This window comes from Hydra vulgaris, chromosome 09, assembly GCF_038396675.1.
Source record: "Hydra vulgaris chromosome 09, alternate assembly HydraT2T_AEP".
Lineage (NCBI taxonomy): Eukaryota > Metazoa > Cnidaria > Hydrozoa > Anthoathecata > Hydridae > Hydra > Hydra vulgaris.
This window is the reverse complement of record NC_088928.1, coordinates 41,407,501-41,423,002: the sequence shown is the minus strand read 5'-3', so window position 1 is coordinate 41,423,002 and position 15,502 is coordinate 41,407,501. Positions and strand designations below refer to the sequence as shown.

Sequence of the window (15,502 nt, the reverse complement as noted above, 5' to 3'; positions counted from 1 at the left end):
AACTTTTGTAATGAACAACCTTTTTTTTTTTTTTTTTTTTTTTTTTTTCTCGCCAGCTGATAGCAACCTAAATTCCCAATATTATGGTAACGCTGTATAAATTTTATTTCTAGGTAACACCCTGTATATGTAATATGTAATATGTATATACTTACATATATATATATATATATATATATATATATATATATATATATATATATATATATATATATATATATATATATATATATATATATAAGTTCTTGGGAATATATATATCTGCAATCCCTATTTTCAAAAATTCTGGAGAGTGATCTGACTTGTCTAACTACCCCCCTTTCCCCCCATTAGTCCTCTTCCTATAACAAGCAAGGTTTTTGAATCTTTAATTAACAAACACTTAATCTTTTATCTTAAATCCAATAACTTACTTTCTTATCATCAATATGGATTTCGATCTTCTTGTTCTACAGCTAATTTGATATTCTCACATCTAATGTGGCCAACCTCCAATCATTATCACATTGTCGTAATAATGCTTCTCTTTCTCTTTTCTACAAATACCAATTGACACTGCTCTAAAGAGCTAGCACCACTTGTGCAACATTTACTAAACTTAATTCTCATGTTACTCGTCATTCAATTAAGTCTCATCCTTTTTCTGTGACTGTTCTGTTCCAAACCATCCTTTTTATTTATCCACCTATGCCATTAACTGCCCCCTTTCCATATGGTGTTGCAAAAACTGTGACACATGAGTTTTTGAATTGTAATAAAGGATCATTTGTTAAAAAGTGTAATTTACAAATATTTTGACAACAACTTATCAATTGTTCACATTGCTCCATTATGGTGTAATTTTCACTGAAATTTATCTGATTTTAGAAGAATTAAAAATATAAATGGATGATAGTTTATAAATATACCAAAAAGTTTAATACAAAATTATTAAATTTTGTTACCATATTACAAATGAAATAACAATTTTACTTACTTGTATAATCAATTCATTTTCTGACACATTTTGGCAACATATACCTTATGGCTTTATACACATGACGTATATAATCTGGCAATTGCTAACGCTGCAATACGAACTTCTCTAACAAAAATGTTAGCGGTTGCTTGATTTCTTCTGGCAAATAAAAATCAACATTGTCCAAACTGGTTTAGTCAGAGCCTCATTCTGAAATATCAGAAAGTAGTATATTTTCATTTTTATAAATTTCTTTCAAAAGGTATTCTCTTTTGTTGGAATCCGCATGTAATCCTGTAATCCATGTAATCCATGTAATTTTTTAAGCGCTTTTCCAAAATTCTGTGGAGATAAAAAGGACTGTTCAATATCAGATGTAGATTGGTTTACCTCTTGCTCTTGCTTCTTTCTTTTGCAATCTTTTTGCAATCTTCAACTCACTTTCTTCTTATCAAAAATACACGATTTAAACATTTTAAAACTAAAGAAACTAATTATCACCCACAGATGAATATATGTCCATGCATGATATGTCTGTGGGTAATGCAATAAAACAATGCTAAAATGTCATAGAAGAAAAAATTTTCTATTTAATTCTTTTTGTTCAAAACATATTAGCAATTCAACTCAGTAACTTAAAAATGCGCAAATTAAAAAAAATCAGTTTCATTGAAACTTTTTAACATTTTAACTTTTCCAAATAATTAGACCTTTTAAATCACGTACAAAAATTCAAAACACCGTTAACTTAGCATAAAATTTAAGATATTTCCAAGATACTTAGTTGCAATTTATGATAACGAAATATTAAAAGACATCATTATCTTAAAGAATTATAAAATCTGGTCAATGAAATTAACTGCTTTTTGTCTTAAATAAAATTTATATTTATTGCGAAGTTTGAAAAATTAAAAAATGAAGAAAAACTTGTCCCCTGTAACTTTTCTTTTGGATAATCAAAATATCCTATATCCAAATTGAAAAAATAATCGTTTTTGAATTTCATTTTTTTTGACTCACTCGAATGGACTAAACTGGAACCAAGTACAAAGAAATTCAAAAATAAAGTCATTTTTTCTAAAATTATGACAAAAAAAACAAAATTATTTGAAAGGTATTATTAATATAAATTAAAGCATTGTTTAAATTTTCAAAAATTTAGTTTTTTAATTGCTTGTTTATTTATCTGTGGAAGAATTTTCAGATGGTGTTCTACTGCACATAAAAGAAATTCTTTCTGCTCTTCATCTTTGGTTATAGATTTTGCATAGTCTTGAACTAGGTTGTTCTGCTGTTCAATGATTTAATATGCTCAAACATGTGTTGAAAATATTTTGTTAGCTTTCCAAAACCTTGGGGATTGGGCTAACCAACCACCATCTTTGTTTGAATATCCAAATAAATTTAGAATGTTGCTTGATTTTGGTTCAACTAAATCAGTTAAGCAAGTACTTGTTTTCAAAAGGGGAAATTGTGGAAAGCCTAAACCATGTTCCCAGTTTTCTTTTATATTTTTAAATATTATTTTAGCAATTTTAGCTTTACCACAATCAGACACTTTACCAGAAAATAGTGAGAGAGGAGATATTTCTTCGGAGATGAGAGAGGAGATGATGAGATGAGAGACATCTTTGGTTAAATACCAAAGATGCAGATTAAATGTTTCGAAGGCAGCAACAGCAACATCATTGGCAGCAACAGCAACATCATTTGTCATTTTTTTTAAAAAGAAACATTTCTTTGTAGAATTCTGAGTTATTAAATGGTGCATCAATTTTGTTTGTACATGGAATTTCTCTATATAACTTTCTTCATACTCTTCATAATTCAGCAAAAGCAAACATTTTTGATGCGTACAAAATTATACACATCCATTTAACATAATTGAAAGCCCTAGGTTTGTGCCACTGTACATTTATTTGTTTTGCATTCAGTAATTGCAAAGCAAGTTGGCAACATTCTTGATAATCATCTCTTAATATTTTTTGAGACATCAGGTTAAGTAAACCAGACAAAAAAAATTTTCACAATAGCCAAGCATTCTTTTTTTTTTTTTGTAATTCACCTCCCCAAGGCCAAGAAGGCCACTACAGATGAGGAGGCTACTTGTGGTTATAACCCTCTCCCAACTCTATAGCTCCAAAACATGAACCTTAACGAACAAGACCGCTGCGCGGACAAACAAGTTGAACACGGTACTACCAGGAACGTGTTGAGAATCGAACTCGGAACCTCTTGCTAATGAAGCGAGCACTCTACCACTACACCACTACCGCATTTTACCATCTACCTCAGATAACAGCTTTGAATCTTAGTGAATGGAAGAGCATGTGGGTGAAATGAATGTTTTTTTTTAATGTCATCGGAAACTTGCGGTCAAATTTTATTACCTGATCTGCTTGCAGTGCTTTTTGAGATAGATATTTCATCCAAATTGTGACCTTTAATGATAGCTACCAGATCTTTCTCTGTTGGATAGATTCAACCTATCAACCATTAAAGAAACTTTAGGATATTCTAATATCCTAATTTTTTTTTGTCTAGTAATAGAATTTTCTTTCTTTTTATTGAAATCTTCACCGTCAAATTCTGGCAGTACATTGGATCTATCTTTTTTTATATTTTCTTTTCTTGATTTCTCTTTTTCAATAGCTTTTACTTTCTGTGATTCTTTTTGCTGCTTTCTTTTTACTTTCATAGTATAACTCTAATGAACCAAAAAATTGTTTTTTTAATTGATTCTGATCTGAGAGAAAATCTAAATCTAAATTGACTATTGATGTCACGAGAGGTATCTTTTCTAATCAATACTTCTGCATTTGATCTACAATGTCAAACAGAAATGACAACTTATCAGTAAAACGCAGAAGTATAATATTTTTTTTCTACATTTTTACTACACCAATATAACATTTTTTGTCTACACTTTAATCAAGTTCTCTCGATGTATCAGATGCAGTATCATTTTAACGGTATTTTTTTTTTGTTTTGTTTGAATTCCTGCCATTTTCCAAAATACATTCACTGTTTCGCAAATGAAGGATGCAGCTTCTTTCTTACCAGTTAGTTTCAAATCAAACCTTGTAAGATTTAGAAAACGACGTAAAACATCTCCATTAGTTGGAGATAACTAATATCTTTGCTTCAAGGGTAATAATTTCCCAACAATTTTATCAAACATCTCAACAAAAAAAAATAATTACAAATTAAATAAATATAAAACTATTTATAAGAAAACAACTACATTCATAGTAAAAACTTTCTTTATCTCAAACTTTGCATACAATTTTATAGTTTAACAGTTCTTGATACAAAAACATGTTTAATTGAAGTATTATATTTTCATATTTAGCCTAAAACCACTGTTAAATGTTGAGCTGCTTTTTTTAAGTGGGCAACAAAAGGGGTAAAACTTTTAAAACAAGGGCAGGGATCAAACTTTAAAATTTTTTAAAAACCATATGTTTGCTTTTAATGGACAAAATGACACACAAAACTGCCTGAAAAAAATTTTTTTTTTGGGACACCCTAATATATGTATATGTGTGTGTAGGCGCGCGTTTGTGTATGTATCAACATACGTACATAAATATATTTATAAATATGCATGCATGTATGTAACTACATACATGCATACATACATAAATGTATATATTTATAAATGTATAAATTTTCATTTTGTTTTACATATAAATTTTATTGTCTATTTTTTGTTACATTGTACTGAAAAGAATATAACTTATAAAATTAAACTAAATTAAAAAATAAGATAATATTAATATGCAATACTAAAAAATATCAAAAAAACAAAAAAAAAACCTGTTTTAAGACTTTCGGGAATTTTCACACCAGTCAAAAAATGAAAGAAATAGGCAGAGCATCGCAGAAAAGGTAACAATGAATCAACCACATGCTTCTTTAAAAGATGACCATTAATTTGTTGTGTGTCAATTTGAATGCTAAAAAAAGACTAGTATATACACTTTTGTCTTTTATTAAGTGTCAGTTGCAATTACATTTACTGTTAACAGTAAAAGATATATATAAAAAGTAAAAGTATATATATATTAACATTAAAATGTGTGTGTGTGTGTGTTTATATATATATATATATATATATATATATATATATATATATATATATATATATATATATATATATATATATATATATATATATATATATATATACATATATACACAAAGCTCAAACTAGGGAGGGGGGGTTGCATTAGTATAAAATAGTATCTTTTGCACATTAGTTCACAATTGTTTTTTTTTAATATAAATTTCTCATATTTAAATGTGAGAATTTTGGGAATTTTCACACCAGTCAAAAAATGAAAGAATATTATAATTTTCTTGTTTGGCGGAGCTTAAAATAGCATAAGTTACTGTTATAATTTACAGCTTAAGTAATCATTAAAGTTTAAGTTGCATTATAGTGTAATGAAGTTATAATGTAATGAGCAAGTAATACATTTAATACTATTACAATATTACTTTTAGTAATTGTTTTTACTTAACAAGATAAAATTTTAAATAAAATTAACATGAAAAAAGTTAAAGTAACAAAAGTAAAAGCGCAAATTTTACAAAATTTAAATCACTTTAATTAGTTATAGAAAACTATTTAATAAATTCATGCTTACAATAAAACCCGTGTTATTTTTAAATAGTATTAAATTGTTATTGTAAAACAACAATAAAAAAATACTGAAAAGCTGTTTTAACAAAACAGCTTTTCAGTATTTTTGTGACACAACCTTTTTATTTTTGTGACACAACCTCTTTATTTTTGTGACGCAACCTCTTTATATTGTTTTAGATCTATTAAAAATTTAAGTATAATTAATTTTTTTCATTCAAATGGTTTTTAAGTTGACGTTTTCGATCAATTTTTTCGTTCAAATTGTTTTGTAATGAAAAGTGAGAGAATAAAACAAACAAGAAGCCTTACACTAAGGAGACAATAAAGTGAATTGGATAAGATTGAAAATAGCTTTTACAATTCAATTTTACAATTCAAACAATAGCCTCTCTGATGATTGGATAAAAGGAGGATACCAAACACACTTTACACAACATTCCCATCTGGTTGGATGGAAAGTAATCAATTTTTGCAGTGGCTTGATGAAATGTTTACTCCTTACATTCAAAAAATTAGTGGTCAACATATTTTACTTTTGGATGGCCACAGCACACATGTGTCATTAAATCTAGCCTTAAAGTGTAAAGAAAACAATATAACACTAATTTGGATTATTGCCCATTCATCTCACATTCTGCAGCCTCTTGATGTTGGTGTATTTTGCAATGTAAATGATGCTTGGCATGATATTTTATAAAAAACTTATGTTGAAAGTGGTTTCAGCTGCTTGTCCAAAAAAATCTTCTTCTTGCACAGTTGTATAGAAGCAGCAAAGTTTACACTCAACTTATTGCTAGTTTTGAAAACACTGGGCTATTTCCATTAAATTAAGATAACATTGACAAATCAAAATTACAAATTTGTCAAACATTTAATAACACATTAATAACATCATCAACAGTTAAAAAATCACCAAGCAGCCAAGTTCTTTGTCTCCAACTGCTCAACGAACACAAACTTTAATTCTGCCTGCAACCCCAACTTCAATTCCTACTCTAAATTTAACTTCTTAAAAAGACTTGTGTAAAAATCAGTCTTGAAATAGCTCTCTTGAAGCAATTTCAATTTCCTAATGCTTACAAACATCCAGCAAAAATAACAAGAAATGTCAAAACAGTAGCTAGTCAAGCTTTTACAGAAGAAGCATGGTTAAACTAGTTAAGAGAAGAAACAAAGCGATTGAAACGAACATATGTTAAAGTTGCAGCAGCAGAAGAAGAAATTTCTGCCATGAAGGCCAAAAAAATGTACAAAAAGTGCCCAAAAAACTTTTAAAAATGAAAAGCTAGAGATGGAAGTTTTATGGAAAACTTGTGAAAAATTAAGTTACAGTTCATGGCTCTGTGAACCATGTCTCCCAAAAAGATATATAAAAAGCAAAGAATTTTTTTGCACAAAAAGTTGCAGAACCTAGTTTATAAATTTTTATACTTTAAGCTTGTTTTTTCTGTTTGTATTATAATTATGTGTATATTTTAACATTTAATATAAAAATATTGAATTTATCAATTTATATATGTTTTTTTTTTAAAATAAGTTGGAACTGTCTGCTTCTGGGGACAATTTTATAAATAGTGGATCGTTTTTTAAAAAAAATAAAAACTACAACTACAAGGGGTAAATAAACAACTATATTCTAGAAGAAAAAAAATCCTAAAAATTCTCAATATTAAATTTTTTTTTTAAGCTTTTTGTGAAGAATGTCTGGTTTGCGGTACTTTCACTCTATTCAAAACGATTTAAATAAAACTTTCTTCCTCACTTACACTGTATTCTAAATCTGATATTGTTCTTTAGCTAGATCTACATTTAACTTTCAGGAATACTCCTTGCTATGCCACTGGGTATAGCAGATGTCGCTGTAATAACTCTCAATAATTATAAATTATACAAATTTATAATTATTGAGGGTTAAAATTTTTTTAAATTTTTCCAACTTTTTTTTTTTTTAATTTGAAATTTCAATCTAAAAATAATTTGAATAAAAGAATTTTAGAAGACTAAAATTCTTTTGTTTAAATAGATTTCTTTTTTTTAAAAAAATCCTTAAAACAACTTGCGTATTTATAAAAAATTTTTATTCTTGATACCATTTTAAATAAAATGAAAATATAAAAAAAATGGTATCACCTTTTTCATATTTTATTTAAGATAACTTGTTAAAATAATTTTGAGGTAAAAGCTTGTTATGTGTTAACAATATATAAGATATAAATAAAAACATTTGTTTAGCTAACATTTGTCAGTCTTTGAGTATATTAAGCAAATTTATTAGTTAAGTAACTTAACTGCTTCTTTTGATTTAGTTTATAGGTAAATTTACTGTGATATACTTTTATCCATTAAGTAAATTAAACTAAATATAACTTAAAAATATCATTGGCTTCTACACAGAGATTTAAAGTAGCTTAATTTCAAAAGCATTTTATGTTGTAAGAAAATCTCCTTGCTTTTCATAAATATCTTTTCAAATTTTTTAAAAGTTCATATAAAAAGAAACTGTTTAAAAAGTTGTTTCAGTTGTTTATAAAGTTAAACATTTTGTTTACAAAAAAATCATTAAAATTTTTAAATTTATCATATATAAATATTATTATAAATATTAATAGAATATATATATATAATAACTTTAAATAAAATTTATATTGTATAGAATATTGCAGGCCTGTAACTAGAGGATGAGTAGGGTGGATGTCACTCTCCTTTTGAAAAATGGGTCGGTTTCAAAACTTTACTAAATTTTGTTTTGTTGCCTCAAGCTTTATTAAAATTCTTAGTTCTGCCAATTAAAAAAACATAATAATTTGCAAAAATGGCAATTAAATTTTATTACATAGCAACACTAAATAACAGAACTGGTTTAAAAAAAGTGAATATAGCACAGCAAAATATAATAAAGATGTTGCCTAAAATCAAAATTTAATACATCACAAAATATATTTAACCAACAGACTTTCCGAAATAATTTCGATCAAATGGATAGACAAATGTTAATTGGGCATGCTATTCTGTTGTGCAACAAGGTTTGTTTTGTGGCTCCTGTGCTCTGTTTTTAAAAAAAAAGAGATAATAAAGAGTTTTTTGTTAACAAACCCTTTAATAATTTGAATAAGCTTAAAGAAAAATTAGATTATCACAAAAATTTTATTTGTTTATCACAACACTTAAACCAACACTTAAAATGAGTTTATCACATTTTTAGTGTTGGTTGAATTTTATAATATTCGTCATTTGGACGAATATTATACTATTCATCCAACACTTAAAATGTTTCTTTTTAAAATTGACAGTCAATTGACTGTCAATTGAAAGTTTTAAAATTGACAGTCAATTGACATTAAGAACTTGCTGAACAAATCAAATGCAATTCACAAATTTTGAAATGTATAATGAAAGCTGTTATTTATTGTGGAAAAGGTATACCTCTGCGTGGTACACTTGAAAATGTAGATAAACTTGGAATGTTGGTAACTTTTTTTCACTGCTTAAATTAATGGGAGATTCTAATAGTGAATTGTAAAAATTGAAAAATGCTTGTTATATTTCAGCAAAGGTTCAAATTGAGATCTGTATTATGAAAGATTGTCTCAGTATTGAGATCTGTATTATGAAAATTGTCTCAGTATTATGAAAGGTATGGTACAAGCTTCTATAATAAAAGAAATAAAGGACACCAAATATTTTTTTGTCCTTGCAGAATCAATTATTTCTCACCACACATCTCTTGTACTTTGATTTGTTGATAAGAAACATGGAAATGTGAGGAGTTTCTGGCATTTGTAAAAATGGAAGATGTCAAAAGATATTTTTATCAAAATTAAGCAAACTTTACATGACCTTAGTTTGAATATTGAAAAATGAGAGACCAAGGATGTGATGGTGCAGCATCAATGGCAAGTTTGTTATCAGGTGTACAAGCCCAATTTCTGAGTATTCAACCAAAAACAATATACATCTATTACACATGTCATAGACTAAATAAGCATGCATCAAGTCTTACCAAAAAATCAAATGTAAAGTCAAAAACGCCACAAGTATACATAGGTCAACAATCTCATCGAGCAAATCTGCCCTTTGAAATGTTAAAAGAATATTTCAAAAGGTCTCTCATCATTCCATTTATAGATCATATATTAGTTGAACTGAAAGATAAACTTAAATCATCAGATACAATTGAGTTGTTAGGTTTTGTACCTTCTATTATCTGCGTGAATACTTTCAGGACTTTCTATGTGACCTCAAGTGCTGCTAGTGCTCTTAAAGAATGTAAGCCAGATAAGTTTACATTTACATTGTTCTTTCTCTAAGATGTGTTCTTCCAGTCACTACCACAGAATGTGAAAAAACTGGAAGTGTAATTCGACACATTCATTTGTACACAAGAGCAACACAAGGACAGGAACAACTTTCCAAGTTCACTTTAACGCACATCCACTATGGTTATAACTTCGATTTAGATGTGGCCGTTAAAATATTTGCAAAATTAGATCTGAGAAGATTAGAATTTGTCTCTTTCTTTATGACGATTAACAATTGCTGTAGTTAATTGAATACTTATCGTCGAGGCCAAATGTTTGTTGTTTATTTACATTAGTTACATTATATTAAAAATTGCAGAAAACTTTGTGTTTTTAATTATGATTCTTTTAAAAAATGACTTTCAAATTTTGTTTTAAAAAGCATTTGGCTACAGTAAAAATTTTGTCACCCTCCTAAAAAAAAGTCTGGTTACAGGCCTAATAGAATTTATTTTGTAGCTCATTTAAGAGTTTTATATAAACCTTAATAGAAGTTATAAATATTGAAATTATTTATTCAAAATGTAACTTTCAATAATTGTTAAGTCACTTGTTTATGTTTTTAATAGGTTTTTTTAAATTTATTGTAGTGAAATCAATTTTTTTCATAAACAACATAAAAATGAATTTAATCTTTTTTGTTAAACTTTTTGACACAATCGATTGTTATAAATTTATCTTGTAAATAAGTATAATAAAAAAGAACACACAATCTTCTATTAACAAATAAATTTTTATGCTTGGCCCTTTTTAATAAGAAAAATTGTTGTAAACTATTAAAAAAATAATTTAATAATAATTTAAAAACATAAATATCTGAACAAAAGGAACTAAGAACTATGGCGCCATAAAAAGTGATCAAAGATCCTGCTCCGAGATCCTTTAAATGGAGCGGTATTACAAACCACAATTACAGTTGTAGAACTGTAATTGTGATTTGCAAAGTAAATAAACAGAAGATAAATTTATATAAAATAATAAAAAATGATGAAACTTTTAAATATGTATTACCCACAAAATGATTTTAAAGTTGCAAATGTTTTGACAACCTCATTTTCATTTTCTGTCAAAATTGGTATATCAGTATCTGCCGTTAGTTCACCATCCTTATGATCTTTAAAAAAAGAAAAAACTGATCAATCTACAAGAACTCAAAGGTTAACTACTCTTTATGTAAATACCTTAATAATTTACCTTTGTTTAAATATAATGGCGCAGTTATAAAACATTTTATGATATATGTGTTTAAGCATAACTTAAAAGCTACATCATCAAGTAAATGTGATGCAAAAGGAAACCATACTGAGCTTTGGAATAAATGCTGAACAGCTGTGACAATAAATCGTAAGCTAATCATAACACCAAAAACATCCAATGTTACGATAGAAATGTCGCTTTCTAATTTGCCACAAAAAACTAAAACAAGAAGTTAAACATTGATAAACAATAAAACTGTTTCATCATTCTCTTAAGTGCATTTTAATAGCAACAACAACAACTATAATAATAATAACAATAATAATAATATTTATTATTATTATTGTTATTTTTGTAATTTAATTTTTATAAACTAAACAGCTTTCCAGTAAAAATCAAATAACTTGCAGTAATAAATTGTTTTCATCTTGGTAATAACCAAATGACCAATTACAAACTATGACCAAATTACAAACTAATATTATTTTTAGCTTACTTAATTTAATCAAATAAGTTGTCAAACAAATAAATACAACATATGAAATACTTATTTCTTTTATTGTTACTATTAAGTAATTTAAATAAAGGTACACTAAATTTAAGTTTAATATTTTTTACCACTAGAGGCCTTTCAAAAAATCAATTTTTTGCTATCAAAATAATATTTTCCTATTTTTAAACAGGAAATGATAACTATCCATTGCTTAATCTTTATAACTATTATAGTCAATTTTTTATTTGATTTTAAACTGGAAATGTCATCTAAAAGTGTCATGTTTTTGGAGATATTTTTCATAGGAAATTAAATTTTTTTCATTTTTTTTTTCATTCAAAAAACAAAAAGTTGGAAAAAAGGTTCTATAATAGTATTATGTGCAATATCCAATTATTATGGCAACTATAAACATGGTTATCAAACCTATCTGTTGATTGTGCGCTTCTACAACTAGAAATAAGTCCATTTGTAAGAAGTCTTAAACTATAAGCTTTTTCGATGTATGTAGTTTTCATATCGCAAGATAGACATTTTAAACAGTATATTACATTTTTATTATTGCAAGTTATATGACTCTTTACATTCCATATACCATTTGATGTTGTAAATGTTTTAACTTCTTGATGGTAGAATTTGCATATTTTACAACAATTATTTTTACATTTAAATAATCCTATTTCATTATCAATTAATTAGAATTTTGCCGAGGCCAGTATTCTTAACAGATTGGGTGGTTGTTTAAATGCAATTACTGGCTGGATATTTGAAAAAACCTCCTTTACTCTTTCATTTAAAAATAAATTAAGTAAAAAATTAGTTTCAATTATAAAAGGTTGACAATTCAAGTTGCTATAATAGTATATTACATTTTTACTATTACAAGTAATATGACTCTTTATGTTCCATATGGAACCATTTGATGTTGTAAATTCTACCTTCAAGAAGTTAAAACATTTACAACATCAAAGGGTTCCATATGGAACATAAAGAGACTCAACAAAGATAATTATAAATTATTAATCAATACAACAATGGAAAATTAATTAGATTAAACAATGGATAACGATCATTTTTTGTTTAAAAATAGCAAAATATTATTTTGATAAAAAATAGCACTACTGATGATTTTTTAAAAGGCCTCTAGTACTAAAAAATATTAAACTTAAATTTAGTTTACCTTCATTAAAATTACTTAATAGTAACAATAAAAGAAATGAATGTTTCCTTTGCAGTGTTTATTTGTTTGACTACTACTTTATTTATATTGGTTATTAACACATTTCAAATTTTATATATATATATATATATATATATATATATATATATATATATATATATATATATATATATATATATACATACATATATACATATATATATATATATATATATATATATATATATATATACATACATACATATATACATATATATATATACATATATATATATATATATATATATATATATATATATATATATATATATATATATATATATATATATATATATATATATATATATATATTTATATATATATATATATATTTATATATATATATACAATGTGGTTTTATAGACTCAAGAACTAAAAAATCTGAAATTACAAACAACTTTTTAAATACAAATCATTTTCAAAACAATGCAGCAAAGTAGTTAAAAAAGCTAGAAAAACGTTAAAAAAACAAATGAAAAAAAATTTAAAAGGGCAGAGAAAGTAGAAAAACTTTATCTAGTATAAAAAAATGAAGAAATTATTTTATAAAATTGGTTTAAAAAAAAAAGTTCTTATAAAAAAGAGAACAAGATTAACCCACCGCCCCGCCCCCCTTTGCTCATGATACATGACAATTTTATTTTTCAATACAAACACATAAGATCATTATTAGCTGAACAAAAATTGCTTTATCACCCAAAATAATTTTTTAACCACTCATTTGGCTTAAATTTATCTGGTCTTATTTTAGTATTTAGTTGATCTTATTACAATATTCTTCGGTGTATAATTTATCCGCTGATTTTCATGTTGTTGCTGTTATCAAGGAGTTTTTGTGCTATATTATTGTACGTTCATTACTCGGCTTTATTTTTATTTTCACAAACACAATTTTCGTCTTTTATTATTATTCAGAGAATTTCTTATAACCTTCACTACATGTTTAAATCATTACATTTTTGCAGGCGATATATATATGTTTTTTTCTACTTTCTAATATACTTGATTTTTAGTTATGATTTTAAGTTGCACGGGTTGTTTCATTTTCTTACACTTTAGATTGGTTAACAAAATTCGAATGAAGTATCTATGACAACGTTAGAGTTTTTTGAATACTCTATTATGTTTTATTTTATTTTTAAAAGGATTTTTAATAGGGTATATTGCCATTTGATTGTTTTTGGTTTATTTGTGCTGGAAGTACCTATGTGGTTTGAATGGTCTTAGGGAAAATTTATTAGCATTTTCTGTTTACACACTTTAGTTGTTTTTAGTTTTGTTTCTGGCGTTTTTATTTGAATTTTAATTTATTGTGCGTAGTTTTTTCTACCGTTGGTATGGTAAGTGATTTATTTAATTATTTTTACTTATATTGTGCAGTAGATTAACACTTTTCATATCATTAAAAAAATATTAGTGCTTTACAAATTTGGGTATGGTTGGGTTTTAGTTATTTGTAGTGAATCCTTTTTTACTGCAGTATGGAATAGGCGTAAGTCGCGGGGTAAAGCATAAGTGGCGATGATGTTTGTCTGACGGGATAAACTAGTTATAAGTGCTGATCCTCATCGAAATGCCAGTAATAATAGACGCGACTCTGAGGAGATGTTTATTACTTAATCACTACACAAATTATGTTTACACATTGGCATTAATGTTTTTTTTCATTCTGAGGCCTTTCTTTGTTGTATGCATACTTTTTATTTTTTAATGTATTTTTTGTTTTATTTATTTTTTGTTTGGTGATATATTTTTTTGTTTATCTTATTTCATATTAGTATTTATATAACAATTTTTTTTTTTAATTATTATTATTGTTAGTACTGTTTAGATGCATTGTCTGTCTTATTTTAAATATTCCTCTATTAATCTTTATTTTTGTCTTGACAACTGTCAAAATATGCTTTGTTTGAAAAATAATTCTCCTTTATTCTAATGTATTTCATTTCTTCCCTCAGGCATTCACTGCTCGTGTGTGACCATTCGGCGAATTTTATATATGTCAGAATTATATTTATGCCAAAGTTTATAAATAAATATTATGTGCGCGTTGGCAATTAGAAACATGGTTACCAAACCTATCTGTTGATTGTGCGCTTCTACAACTAGAAATAAGTCCATTTGTAAGAAGTCTTAAACTATAAGCTTTTTCGATGTATGTAGTTTTCATATCGCAAGATAGACATTTTAAACAGTATATTACATTTTTATTATTGCAAGTTATATGACTCTTTACATTCCATATACCATTTGATGTTGTAAATGTTTTAACTTCTTGATGGTAGAATTTGCATATTTTACAACAATTATTTTTACATTTAAATAATCCTATTTCATTATCAATTAATTAGAATTTTGCCGAGGCCAGTATTCTTAACAGATTGGGTGGTTGTTTAAATGCAATTACTGGCTGGATATTTGAAAAAACCTCCTTTACTCTTTCATTTAAAAATAAATTAAGTAAAAAATTAGTTTCAATTATAAAAGGTTGACAATTCAAGTTGCTATAATAGTATATTACATTTTTACTATTACAAGTAATATGACTCTTTATGTTCCATATGGAACCATTTGATGTTGTAAATTCTACCTTCAAGAAGTTAAAACATTTACAACATCAAAGGGTTCCATATGGAACATAAAGAGACTCAACAAAGATAATTATAAATTATTAATCAATACAACA

The 15,502-nt window shown here is 26.3% G+C and overlaps 1 protein-coding gene across 1 annotated transcript in view; it reads right to left on the bottom strand.

The window, feature by feature from the left end:
- LOC101238882 (E3 ubiquitin-protein ligase UBR2) overlaps window positions 1–15,502 on the bottom strand; it is a 145,998-nt gene that overhangs the window by 10,162 nt on the left and 120,334 nt on the right. Inside the window, exons 40-42 of the mRNA XM_065805726.1 lie at window positions 11,102–11,323; window positions 10,919–11,021; window positions 4,778–4,917 (exon numbers count right to left, since the gene is read on the bottom strand). Coding sequence (XP_065661798.1) covers window positions 4,778–4,917; window positions 10,919–11,021; window positions 11,102–11,323 — 465 coding nt within the window. The remainder of the gene's footprint in view (window positions 1–4,777; window positions 4,918–10,918; window positions 11,022–11,101; window positions 11,324–15,502) is intronic.